This window comes from Pleurodeles waltl, chromosome 10, assembly GCF_031143425.1.
Source record: "Pleurodeles waltl isolate 20211129_DDA chromosome 10, aPleWal1.hap1.20221129, whole genome shotgun sequence".
NCBI classification, from domain to species: domain Eukaryota; kingdom Metazoa; phylum Chordata; class Amphibia; order Caudata; family Salamandridae; genus Pleurodeles; species Pleurodeles waltl.
Genome location: NC_090449.1, coordinates 1,066,947,371 through 1,066,961,322, shown reverse-complemented (window position 1 = coordinate 1,066,961,322; position 13,952 = coordinate 1,066,947,371). Strand labels below are relative to the sequence as shown.

The window sequence follows — 13,952 nt, the reverse complement described above, 5'->3', positions numbered from 1 at the left end:
AGGCGGTCAAAGAGAGAGAGATAGGTGTCTTTGGCTTGTATCATAACAGTACCGTTGTTATAGAGTGAGATAGTGAGGGAGCCGTTAAAACCCGCAGAGGGGGAAATTTTTAGCTGTTTCCCATGAGGGATAAAGGAGGAGGAGGTGACGTTAAAGGAATTGTAAAAGCTGGTAGACCAAGAGGGTATGTCGTGCGTGAAGAAAATTAGATCGTTTTTGAGCCCCCCATACCGACCATTGTAAAACTGATCGACAAAAAGGGAATCGGGGAAACATTCAATGGTGTTATGCTTGAAACGTTTTGCTGCAGCTTTGGTCAGGTTAGAAGGGTAGATGATTTTGTAGCAATTAATTCCAGACTTAATTCGAGCGGTGGCCATGTTGGGAAATTGTGGAGGAGGAGGGTGGTGGGGATGAGGGAAGGGTGTTACTAGGACGGTGGTGGTGAGGAGAAGTATGAGGGCAAGAAGGGGGCACGTAATCCAGACATCGGGTGAAGGAACCTGAGTTATTGTGGAGACAGGAAAGTGAGGCGATTAGGGATAGGTTGTTACTTCAGAACAGGGCTGATTCAACAAGATAGGACTGAAGGTGGAGTGGTGTAAGAGGAAAATCACTGTACTTATCATCCTGAGATATAAACCACATAAAGCACAGCATCACAGTCGGTATCAAACGCGTTGTACGCCCAAAATCACAACAGTCTAATATTAGACACTTACCTCCTAAGTATCACCAACATTATGGGCAAAAAGCACAGGGTGGGACATAATTTCACTAGCATAACCCCAAGTATGCAAGACGACCTCAAAATTATAAAACACACTTTAGAGGTAGCCAGAACAGGGTCTGAAAATCAAACTACAAGAAATACATTTCCTAGCACCACAAATACACAATGGGGCCTGGCGCCCTACAAACCACCAGGACCCCCTGGTCAACTGTCCAACTCAAAGGGGCTCAAATGCCCTGTGTCCAGAATGTCAGGGCTGCTGCCAATGCAGCGAAAGACCAGAGTGCGTACTTGCGCAAACCTAAACGTTGCAACTGGCACTATGTGCTGCACAGCTGTGAAGAAATGGTGCAAGGAGTGCATCTCACTCCTAACTCAGACAGACCTACCTCCAAAAGCCCTAAGAGTCTAGAGGAAGGTAACTTTCAGTAAGACTCCCTATCGGATCCGTCTAGGTCCCCCCCTATCATCAGGCGGTTTTGCCACTATGAGGGGAGAGGGCGCCCCGCCGTCCTCCACTAATATGGTTCGCTCGTCAGGGCCTCTGTGCCAGCTGAGGCCGCCTCGGAACCCCCCGGTCCCAGGACAGGCCAAGACCCCCCTCTCTCGCCTTCCTCAAGTGAAGTCTGGCTCCCCCCCTGGGGCCCCGAAACACCGCAGCAGCCCCCGCCGAGCCTGTCGGGGTTGCCGCTCCGCACGTCGCTGGGACCCCTCCCCTCAGCTCAGGGGGTGAAGAACGCCTCCGCTCCCTCCGGGAGAGTGATCCTCCCGATGGCGGCCGCCATCTTGTTTTATTTGTGGCTCCGTGCTGCTTTGCCTTAGAGCCTCCGGTCACGAGCCTCGAGCTGGTCAGCCGTCTTCAGACCGGCCCGCAGCTTCCCCGCACCTACAGCCACTTCTGAGCGGCGCTGCTCCCGCGCAGAATTCGTAGTGCGGTTCCCTCATCTCTCACTGCTTCCCAGCGCTGCAGGGCGCCGCCATCTTGGGTCGGGAGACGACTCACCCCCTCCGGGCCTGTCCTGCTGCTCCGGGGTCTCCTCTACCGCACGGGCCTGCGCTATATGTCCGCCCCCGTTCTCGGGCCTGTCTCTCCTGCCCCTGCTGCCGCCCGGGTCTGTGCTGCGTCTCCGGCCGCCGTCTCAACTCCCGTCCCCGCCGGCTGCAGCAGCGGCGCCAGCTCAGTTACTGAATCCAGCAGGGTTACTCGAAAGCTAAAGAGCCGCCGCTGCCGAGGAGAGGTGGATAGTTACGGATGCGAATCGGCGCTCTTCCAGTCACCATTCCTCACCTGCCCGGAGCAGCACGTCCGAGCCCTGGCTCCCTTTGCGTGCGAGCCTCGTGCCGCTTTCACTACGAAAGTCCCTCAAATGAGCCACCCTTGGGGGCGCGGACCCGCTCGTCCGGAGCCTCTGAACCACGGGAAGTTTTTGTCCCTCAGCTGCCGCCGTCCGCTCATAAAACGGGGAAAATAGCCGCTGCTACCTTACTTCATTCGTCACAAACATAGCGCCTGTTCACGTGGTTTAGGGCCTCAGAGCCCACGCTGCAGAGATCCGGGTGCATTCAGCACAAGTCTGCCCCTGAAATGTTCTCACTCGCAAGTGGTCTCCCACGGAGCGCAGCTACAGACTTTGGGCAGAAACGCCACAGCTACCATCTTCTCTCACCTCACTCTTCTCTCTTCTCACCATCCTGTCCTCCCCTCTCTTCCAAAGACCCTCTCCCACACTTTCCCGTGCCCCCTGCCCCTCTTCCTTCCTGCTTCCCCTGCAGTGAACCCCTGCAATAGAGGGGAGGCTGTGAGTGGGGGACTGGGTGGGCTACCATGGATATACCATGGGTACTCGCAAACATTTTCCCAGGGGCCAAAAAGTTTGGTCTGTGACTTGCCTGGGGGCCGCATTGATGCCAGGGCAGTGGCGGTTGGGTGGGGTGACTAGGGGGACTGGTGGCAAGGTAGGTGTAGGGGAAGTAAAGGATATACATCTAGTGGCTAAAATAAACAATGGGTAACCAGAAAACCTGGAATTAATCCGAGCTTACCCACTTTTCAAATTGTGTGATCCTAGGCAATTGTTTAGTGTCACTTTCCCTCCTTTTTCTACATTATCACATTTAAGATGACCTTGAAATACATGATTCATGGTGTGCGCTGCACAAAACCTGCTTCTATGTTTGATTTAATAAACTATAATGTTGTTTTTGTATGATAGGAACCCAGGCCACCCATATAGTGCACATACCAAGTGACTTGCCTCTTTAATTTACTATTGGTGGTGTTCTCGGGGTAAGGGAAATAATTAATGTTTCCAAATTTATGTTTGAAAATGCACTGATAAAATAAATAGTACTAAGGCGAAAAGGTTCTGCATGTTAACTAAATAGACTTAATTAATTTGGAAGAGTCTGTCTTAGTTTTACACTTATGCTGCAAGATGTCTTTAAAAATGAAGGCGTTTCTAAAGTTAAGTGCAGGAGTCCCTTGTGACTTCCTTTCTTTAACACCAATTAAGTTTGAAATAAATGATTGTGTGTGTATTTAATATTTTTGTTAGTGCAGAGTCGAGCAAACAGCTGCCCAGTGCTCCTGTTGCCCAGGGGGCCGTATGTTACGGTCAGAGGGGCCGCATGCGGCCCGCGGGCCGTACTTTGAGTATCACCGTATACAGACCTCACTGACGAGGGTTTTGCAGCTTAGATTGTTAGTGACAGGCACCTGTTTTTACGGTGCTACCTCAGCGTAACTCATGTATAGCGCTCTATGCTAACAGAGCCAGCCAATTAGGCTTGGCTGGCACCATTGCACTTTGCTAGATGCATAATTTTGAATGAACTTTATTCGAAACTGTGATTTTAAATTCTACGCGCAGTTTTTTTTAGACTCAGTTAGTCCGGACTTTTATTCAAATTCCAGATTTTGGTCGGTGAAATGTGTTGGGTCAAAGCGCCCACTCCCATAGCGCCTTCCTTTGCCCCATACCTTGGTACTCCAGGTCCACACTCCTTTACCGCTGTCAGATTATTTTTTTCTTAAAATGTAATGTGTCCGTTTTTAAAGTATTTTTTCAGTATTCTGGCCAATCCAATCTATGTTTTAAATCATTTGAGCTAGAACTAATTGCTTCAAGCTAATTGCAATTGTACTTTGATTGAAACCAATCGTGTATTTTCTTTTCTACACTATGAAAAGATCAAAGCAAGCCGCACTGCCAGATTTGGAGCAGTGCGTTGTACAAGGATCTTAGGGCCAGATGCAGGAAAATTGCAAATTGCGACTTGCAATGCAGAACGGTGTCTCAGACACCGTCTGCGAGTCGCTATGGGGTCGCAGAGACCCACCTCATTAATATTCATGAGGTGGGTCGCAAATTGCGGCTCCATACCGACTATAGGCACTCGCAAACATGGAGGCCTGCTGTCGTCAGCAGACCTCCATGTTCGTGACTGCTTTTAAATAAAGCAGTTTTTTTGTTTTTTAAGTGTAGCCCGTTTTCCTTAAAGGAAAATGAGCTGCACTTAAAAAAAAAATCCGAAACCTTTAGTTTCGGTATTTTTTCACGGCACGTAGTGGTCCCTTGGACCACTACCTGCCCTGAAAAAATAGTTTTGGGTCCATTCACAAAGGGGAAGGGGTCCCATGGGGACCCCTTCCAATTTGCGAGTGGGTTACCATCCACTTCAAGTGGATGGTAACTGCGACACCATTTGCGACCGCATATGCGGTCGCAAATGGTATTGCATACCACTACGAATCGCAAATAGGAAGGGGACACCCCTTCCTATTTGCGATTCTGAAATGCATTTTGCGAGTCGGTCCCGACTCGCAAAATGCATTTCTGCATTGGAAACATGCATTTGCGAGTCGCAAACGGCAGATTTTGCCGTTTGCGACTCGCAAAGTGTTTCCTGCATCTGGCCCATAGTTACATGCGCCCAACCTACTGAGCTGCCTTGATAGCGGGTTGATTATCCTTGCTTGCTTGGCATGGGAGCTGCCCCGAGGTGTCCTTTCACATCTGCCAGGTGGGGCGCACACCTTGGCTGTCAGGTTCACAACAACAGTGCAGCCACTCAGAACTCACAATAGTGCTGAGTTAATTCGAGATGTTTCTAAATGGCCACTCGGCTAATATTATCACTCATCAAGTGTATGTTCTCGCGCCCTTCTTCATTTCTTCCTCTAGTCCAAGGATTCTCAACACCCCAGATAGAGGGAGAATTTGACAATTGGTTGCTCCCTGTTCCCTGACAGCAATGATTTTTTGACTCTTTGTTGCACACAGGTTATCACTTGGGTGGTACCACTGGGCAGGAGTCAGCAGTGGCATTTCTGAATTTGGCAGGCGGTTACTCTGTCAGGGCGATGAAGTAAGTTACTCAGTCGCCCTGACGGGGTAAACTCCGTCCGCCAAAGTATAAATCTCCCTCATAGTCTCCCCTTTATTTTCCATCCACAGAATCGGTTTGCACCTTCCTGCCAGCATTGTCTCTTCAAAGTCCCTGTTAAATGGCCCCCGAGTAGCGAAACCAGTCGTGCACCGTACGCCAACACAACACTATTTGCCTGTTGTACCAACCGGAACATAATATAATGTGCATTTTCAAATCATACATTCATCCTTAAGTTATCTTGGTGCTGAATAACAAATGCAGTGCCTCACATTCTAAGTTTTGGCCCAGGGCAGCGCTGCGAGGCTTTATATAGCGCTGCAGTGCGTCAAAACAAAAGGGCAGGAATGCGCATATGTGTAAGATACGGCGCATTCATCTCCTTGTCCCCTGCGCTGGCACACACATTTCTGCCTAGCGCCAATGCATGCGCCCTCGCGCCATGGTGCAAGGATGCCTGCGTTGCATGCAGGATTGGTTTTGTGCAGGAGGGGGCACGTTCCTACACATCAGATAAACAATCATTAATGGTGTTTTCCTTTTTCTAGGTGCGCTGCAGAATGCAGCACACCTAGAAAGAGGACAAGACAAGGAGAAATAATGTTATTTCTCCCCGTTGCGCCACTTTAACGCCACCCGGAGGTGGCGTAGGAATCTAACGCATTCCCAGACTTGTAAATCTCAGAATGCGTCAGATTCCTTCGGGTTCCATGAGTGTGCGTGGGAACACCCCAAGCGACACCCATGGAACGTCCCTTTAACGCAGTGTAATGCATGAAAGGGGTCTATAGCTACAAGGCCGTGAAAAGCCACGCAAGGGGACTTTGTGTGGCCTTGTAAATATTGTCCGGTACACTGCCCCACCGGAGCATCAAAAAAATGGGTCTGGTGACGCAGTGTTCTGCTAAGCCTCATAAATGAGGCCTTCAGAGTTGTTATCAAACTCAATGGAACACATTTTATCAGCCTCAGAAGGATAAACGTCTGGGTGGACCTACAGGGATTCAAACCTGTGACTATGATCCCAAACACAGATTCCTACTGTGGGTGCATTAGCCCACTGAGCTGCCTGATGTGGCATAACTGATGCACAGACGGATCCTTGATATATTGTTGTTAGTTTTAGTCTCCAGTGCTTTTTGGGTCCTCAGGCACCAGGAGGTAGTCATACTCAGCACAGACTGATCCTTAGTCTCAGGTGCTTTGCGAATCCCCAGTCACCAGGAGGTAGTCATAGTCAGCACAGACTGATCCTTAGTCTCAGGTGCTTTTCGGGTCCTCAGTGTCAGGTGCTTTTCGGGTCCTCAGTCTCCAGGAGGTAGTCATAGCACAGACTAATCCTTAGTCTCAGGTGCTTTTCGGGTCCTCAGGCCCCAGGAGGTACTCATAGTCAGCACAGACTGATCCTTAGTCTCAGGTGCTCTTCGGCTCCTCAGTCTCAGGTGCTCTTCGGCTCCTCAGACACCAGGAGGTAGTCATAGTCAGCACAGACTGATCCTTAGTCTCAGGTGCTTTTAGGGTCCTCAGGCACCAGAAGGTCCTCATAGTCAGCACAGACTGATCCTTAGTCTCAGGTGCTTTGTGAATCCTCAGGCACCAGGAGGTCCTCATAGCACAGACTGATCCTTAGTCTCAGGTGCTTTTAGGGTCCTCAGGCACCAGGAGGTCCTCATAGTCAGCACAGACTGATCCTTAGTCTCAGGTGCTTTGCGAATCCCCAGTCACCAGGAGGTAGTCATAGTCAGCACAGACTGATCCTTAGTCTCAGGTGCTTTTAGGGTCCTCAGGCACCAGGAGGTCCTCATAGCACAGACTGATCCTTAGTCTCAGGTGATCTTCGGGTCCTCAGTCTCAGGTGCTCTACGGGTCCTCAGTCGCCAGGAGGCAGTCAGCAGCAGTTTCAGGGGCGTGGTATTGGTGGCCCTAACCCCGCAGGAGATGGGGGCACCGCGGCTCCGCTCACAGGTGGCAGCCCCTTCGAGTTCCATCTCGGGGTTGTCTACATTATTCTTGTTTTATTTTTGCAAACCTGGAAAAGGTCTATTGAAGTTTTCTCCAAATCTGTTTGAAAATGACGACCTTCACAACAGCTCGTGCTGAGCTCATCCCCACCCAACGCAGGTGAGTAGTTGTGCACAAGTCCGAGTTGTCTGGTGCAATGCCACAGTGCCAAGGAGGGATGTGGGCACGGCGCCACTGCAGAGAAAGATCCTGCGACCACCCAGGGGCGACTCTACCGCTGGTGGCAGCCGCTGCGACAGTCTGTTTAGGCGCCCCCACCCCCATTACCACCTCCTCGGATTCCCGCACCACCACCCCACATAAGTGCCCCTCATCTCTCCATAGTCCCCTCACATACATTGCATGTGTTTGAAAGTAAAGGCTGACTTTAGTAATCCACTCAGCCATTCACATAAAATACAGATCTGTTCTCTGCAGCTGGCACGTTAATCCTCGGCGCTACTTTATGGCGAGTCAAAGCTGCCACCAGACAAAACTCCATTCTCAGGAACATTAATCACAAGAGTTATCTTGACAGTTTCAGTGCTGCCTGAAAGCTGGACACACAAGGAACTCTGCAGCAGGTGCGTTCGTTTAAATCTTAAACTAGTGATAATGGCAGCTGCCCCTCCTAACCCCCACCCCTTCAGCTCAGTGCCCTCCCTCCGGGTCAGCGACCAGTGCGACTGCACCGACTGCACCGCCCTAAGGCCTGCCCTGCACCCACTGTCCATTTTTACTGCCTTCGATTGGATAGTAAATTTTTATTTTAATTTTATTTAATGCGTTTTTATATAGCGCGGACTTTACCCGAAGGTGTCAGAGCGCTTCACAATAGGCAAAGTAAAGATACAAGAGGAGAAGAATTACAAGTGAGCCTGTTACAAAAACAAACGTTACATTACATGAGGCAATAGTGATAATTGTGCAAGTATCAAGAGCAAAAAATACACGAGGTAGCAAACGATACGTTACGAAAGGAAAAAGTGACGTGTGCAGGTTACAAGAGCAAATAAAGTACGAGTAGAGGTAGAAAAAAATTGCAATAAATGAGTGCAATAAAGACACTCAAAACACTAAAACAATAGTTACGTTACATGAGGCAGTGGTGGCCGTTGTGCATGTATCAAAAGCAAACAAGATGTAAGAGGTAGCAAATGATACGTTGAAAAGGAAAGGTGCCGTGTGCATGATACAAACGAGTACAAGATACAGGTAGAGGTAAAATACTGCACTAAATGGCAGACACTCAAAACACAAAAACACCCTGGGAAGGCACTTCTATAGGCGTGGAGAACAGAATATCCTATAATGGAAGGATTTCCTTCAGGAAATAGAGGGCTTGAATTAAATTTGGAAGTGTCTTTGAAGGAGGAGAGCTTTGAGGTCAGTTTTGAAGGCCTGGGAAGAGGTGGTGGTCCGAAGCTGAGGCGGAAGTGAGTTCCAGATTCTCACCGCGTTGCCTGAAAAGGATTGGGCCATCGATCTTTCCTTCTTGAAAATGGGAGGTTCAAGCAATAACTTTCCTGCATTACGTGATGGTCTGGAGCCCCCAGAGAGTTTCAGTTTATTCACCAGGTAGCGAGGGGAGGAGGAGTGCACGGCTTTGTGGGTGATACATGCAGTTTTGTAGATAGATCTTGCCTCTATGGGAAGCCAACGGAGGGTGGATAAAATGGGTGTGATGTGGTCGCTTCTTTTGGCCCCATATATGAAACGAGCTGCTGAATGGAGAATAGACTTCAGGGGGGAAAGGTGGGATTTGGGAAGGCCAGTAAGAAGAGAGTTGCAGTAGTCCAATCTGGAGAGAACCAGCAATTGGACCAGGGTTTTAAGGTCATGCTCCGGGAAGAAGCGACGAATCCCCCAAAGAAGGCGCAGTTGGTGTCGAGCAGACTTTGCAATGGAGTTGATGTGGGAGAGTAGATTGAGTTTTTTGTCGAGTATGACAACAAGGGATTTTGCGCTCTCGACAATGATGGGCTGATTGTTCATTAGATTGATCTGATCCATCCATGATTGCACTGGGGGATGAGAAAGTGAGGAGGAGAGGAGGAGGAATTCTGTTTTGGAGGGATTCAGGATCAGTTGATGAGTTAACATCCAGTTTTGAATGGAGACGAGAGTAGAGCTAAGGAAGGAGAGATCGTGAGTGGAGGACACCTTAAGGTAGATCTGAGTGTCATCCGCATATAGATGATAGTGGATCCCGGATTTACTCAGGAGATTTCCCAACGGTTCTAAATAGAGATTGAACAGTGTGGGTGCAAGTATGGAGCCTTGAGGAACACCTTGACTGACCGCTAAAGGAGCTGAAAGACTGTTCGCTATTTTGATCATTTGGGATCTATCAGAGAGGAAGGAGGCAAACCATTTGAGCACAGTGCCCTCCATGCCCATTCTCTGTTGAAGAGTGTTAAGGAGAGTGTTGTGATTGACAGTGTCAAAGGCTGCAGAAAGGTCAAGAAGAATTAGAAGACAAGACTCCCCTGAATCGAGTATCGCAGCGCGTCATCAATCACTAGCAGCAGGGCTGTTTCAGTGCTGCAGTTTTGAATGAAGCCGGACTGGAAATTGTCAAGAAGATCATTTTCCTTGATATGGCGAGAGAGTTGTTTCGCTACACATTTTTCTGTGATTTTTGCAAGAAAGGGTAGGTTAGTGATGGGACGGTAATTGTTGAGGTCGTTTGCATCAGCAGTGATTTTTTTTAGCAGAGGGGTGACCTGCCCAGTTTTGAAGGAAACAGGAAGGGAGCCTTGACTGAGGGAGAGGATGACCAAAGTGGACCAATAGGAAAGAGAATTAGTATAGAAGTCAATGGCAATGGCACTAGGGATGGGATCAAGAGAGTGGTTAGAGGGCTTTGTATCGAGGATGCAATTAAGGAGAGCATCGTCAGAGATGGGGTCAAAGTTTTGCCAAATGGTTAAGGATTTGCGCTCCTCTGTAGGGGTAGGATGAATGACCTGGTCTACAAGTGATAATGATCTCACAAAGTGGAGAAGAACCGCCCGGGTGAAGGTAAAAGGAATGATTATAAACGGGGTGGGGCAGTGCGAGGTAATTCCTGCAGGACCACTCCGTTTCCACCACAAACAACTGAAAGTAGTTGTTTAAAGCTGCAGCATTCCACGTCTTGGTGTAACCCCTGGTGTGTGTGGATATTACCAATGTCCAGGGCTCCTTCTTCAGTAGTTTCTTCAGCACAGGTCTCTCTCTCTCCACAAATTCTCCTTCTCCGTCGCTGTCCATCAGCTCTGTGGGTTTTATGTTGGAGGTGAGCTACCAGTTCAGTTCTCTGTTTGGCACATCGTGGATTACCTTGCCGTCCACTAGTTCTTGCTGTGATTTTCGTTGTTGTCACAACTACATATTTCTGATTTCATGGACAACTTATCGCGAATGTCACATTTCCCCTGTTGTAAGTGATGTGTTTTCTTTGCTCTCAAGGAGTTCCCACTCCAAAATCCAAGATGTTGATGGGTTCGGTATTAACTGATGCTACATCCCCCAGAGGGCTGGTGCCCTGTACCCGGGCCACATTCCACCATGTCTATGTGTACTTCCCCTTTGATTGCATTTTAGTCTTGAATTTTTCAACTGATCGCACCCCTTTTGGAGGCCAACAAAGGCGTTTCATATTTCTTCATCCCTACTGGCAAGATCCTTCAGTTTGTATTGACTTTTAATTTTATGACAGTGGCCACACCCATGCTTTTCTTGTTGTCACTCCCTATTGATATTTTCAGCTCTTTTAAGGCAATGCTTGGCTTGCAGTTTGACACATAATTTTGCAGTCAGAATATCATACCTCTCAAGATCTATCGAATTCTAAGAAATTGTTAAAGGGGCGTTATGGTCAGCTGTTGAAATGAGATAAAAACTAAAGTTTAAAAACCCCAAAAAACTCTGCAGTTAAATAATTACAGTTTACTGAGCTAACTATAATTTGCACCCTAATATGCACTGCTTATTACCTCACATATTACATCACTCATTTTAAGTTAAATTACATAATTTATGACATCACTGCTGATCTATGAAAATGACATAATTGATGGCATCACTGACAACTCAGCTCATCAAAACGCAAGTGCAAATAGCTTGAAAGAAGATGGTGTACCAGCAAGAACCGCGACAGAGCCACCTTCAAATCAGCTCTCAACGAATACCATCAGCAGATCAAAGCAGCAAAGAGGGAGGCCCTGAGCCATCGATACCAGCACCAACCAATCCAAGGAAGTCTTCACCATCGTCAGAGAGTTCACCTGCCCATCAGCCACTGAAAACACAATCCCCCCTCGCGAGAACTTTGCAACGCCCTCACCGACCACTTCCACATCAAGATAGCAACCATCTCCAAGAACCTCAATGTCGACCCTCCAACCTCTGCAGCCGCCGATCGACCAGCACTGCTGACCACCCGCTCAACACATGGGGACAGCTCATCGCACAAAACACAGCCACCCTTATGAACTACATCCATTCGGGAGCACCAACCAACTGCTTCCCCCACTCACTCTTCAACCTAGGAAAAGACAAGATCAGCCCGCATCTCACCTCCATCATAAACGCCACGCTAACCTCCGCCACTTTCCCCGATGCCTGGAAACACACATAGCTCAGCCATCTCTTCAAGAAACACTCGGCAGACCCCACCGAACTCCAGAACTACTGCCCCATTTCACTGCTCCCATTCCCCGCTAAGGTACTGGAAAATGCCATCAACCTACAACTCATCGACCACCTGGAAAGAAACAACTTGCTAGACCCCTTCCCATCGGTATTCAGAACCAATCACAGCACAGCCACAGCTCTGATCTCCACAAACAGGGACATTCGCACCCTTTTCGACAGAGGAAAATCAATGCCCTGTTCTTGCTTGACCTTTCTGTTGCCTTCGACAAGGTCTCCCACCACACTCCCATCAATCGCCTGCGCTAGACTGGAATAACAGACGATGTGCTCAGATGGATGGCATCCTTTTTCACAGAACCTACCCAGAAAGTCCATCTCCCCCTTCACATCACAAGACAAGCACATCATATGCAGCCTACCCCAAGGCTCATCACTCGGCCCCACTCTCTTCAATATCTAAATGAAACCACCCGCAGAAATCATCAGAACGCATCACATTAACATCATCTACACCGACAACACTCAGTAGTCCTATAGCTCTCCGCCAACCCCTCCAAAATGATCAACTTCCATAACTGCTTGAAGGACGTGTCAGCATGGATGAGGGACAACTGCCGAAAACTCAACACGGACAAGATGGATGTTCTCATCTTCGGCAAACACACTGCCCTTTGGAATGACTCCTGGTGGCTGTCAGAACTCAGACACACCCCCACACCGAAAGACCCCACCTGCAACCTCGGCTTCATCCTAGACTGCAAACTCTCCACGAAACGACAGGTAAAGGCTGTCTCTGCAGCCCTCTTCCGCATGCTCCGCAAAAACCTCAAGTGGCTCCCCATCGACAACAGGCAGACAGTAGCGCATGCCCTCATCACCAGCCGACTGGACTATGGCACGCACTCTATGCAGGCACCTCCACCAAACTCATGAAAAGACTCTAGTAGATCCAGAGCGCAGCCGGCAGACTGATCCTCATCCTGCCCAAGAGAACCCACATCACCCAGCACCTGAAAGACCTTCACTGGCTCTCGGTCCATAAGCGATGCTTTCTAACCCATGCGTACAAAGCCCTCCATAAGCAGGAACCCGCCCACCTGAACCACCGGCTACACCCCCTAGGAACCTCCACTCCACACACCTTCCCTCGCACGGATCCCTGCATACGCCACTGCCACACCAGAGGATGCTCCTTCTTCCATCTCTCTGGCAAAGCCTGGCACACCCTCCACTCCTCACCCTTGCTGACTGACTTCAGAAAGGGGTTAAAGACCTGGCGCTCTTCGAATGAGACCCACAGCAAAGCACCTGGATACCCTCGCGGGTGATAAGTCATGCTCTATAAATACGACTTGATTGACTGGTGACATCATAACATTATTGTGGCATAGTTGTTTAGGGTGTGTCTAGTTGATGTAATTCAACAAGTATTTACCTTAACGGGATTACTCTCTTAAAGACTTGAAGTAGTACTTCTAGTGCGTGTGTGTGTGCGTGCGTGTGCGTGCTTGTGTGTTGTTTGTTTTTTCTGGCATTCTTCTGAGGCTTTCACAGAAGAGAGGTAGGCAGGGTTCTTACTAGTTAATGTAACATGCTTTCCTAGGGGGGCTCTGCAGCCTCCTTCAGTGAAGTCTAAGTTAAGGGAAGTCTACGAAGACACCACGTTAGGTACATTTGTAAAGGGATCTTACGCAACAGTGAAATGCGTACAACAGTGTGTCGACATCCTTAAACAGAGGATCTGTGCACTGTATTTTCTTTTTTTTAACACAATGCCATTAAGTAACCATATGAAAAAATAAAATGTGTTTTTTTATCATCCTCCATATGATGTTTTTCTAATTGTTTTTTTTTTGTTAAAAATAAAAAAAATGGTTACGTTTGAAGACTACATGGAAATAGTTCACTGTGTATTTATGTAAATTGACTATTATTAATAAAGTTTAATGATCAGCTCTTCCTTCTCAAGCCCAAAGACCAATTTGTCTTCTGCTCTTTCTGTAGGTGGAGAACAGACCGAAGTATTATGGAAGGGAGTAAGTATATTATCCCCTACAGATGGCACCTTATGCCAATCCACTGATTCCTTCTCTGCTGTGCTGTGCATGAGTACATATGTTAGGAATATTATCAGCTCAATCGTCGAGTCAACGTCTCTTGTTTCAGGCCCATATTTATACTTTTTTAG

At 48.3% G+C, this 13,952-nt stretch overlaps 1 protein-coding gene across 1 annotated transcript in view; it reads left to right on the top strand.

Moving 5' to 3' along the window:
- CHN2 (chimerin 2) overlaps positions 1 to 13,952 on the top strand; it is a 490,714-nt gene that overhangs the window by 245,252 nt on the left and 231,510 nt on the right. Inside the window, exon 4 of the mRNA XM_069212100.1 lies at positions 13,769 to 13,800. Within this exon, the coding sequence (XP_069068201.1) occupies positions 13,769 to 13,800 (32 nt within the window). The remainder of the gene's footprint in view (positions 1 to 13,768; positions 13,801 to 13,952) is intronic.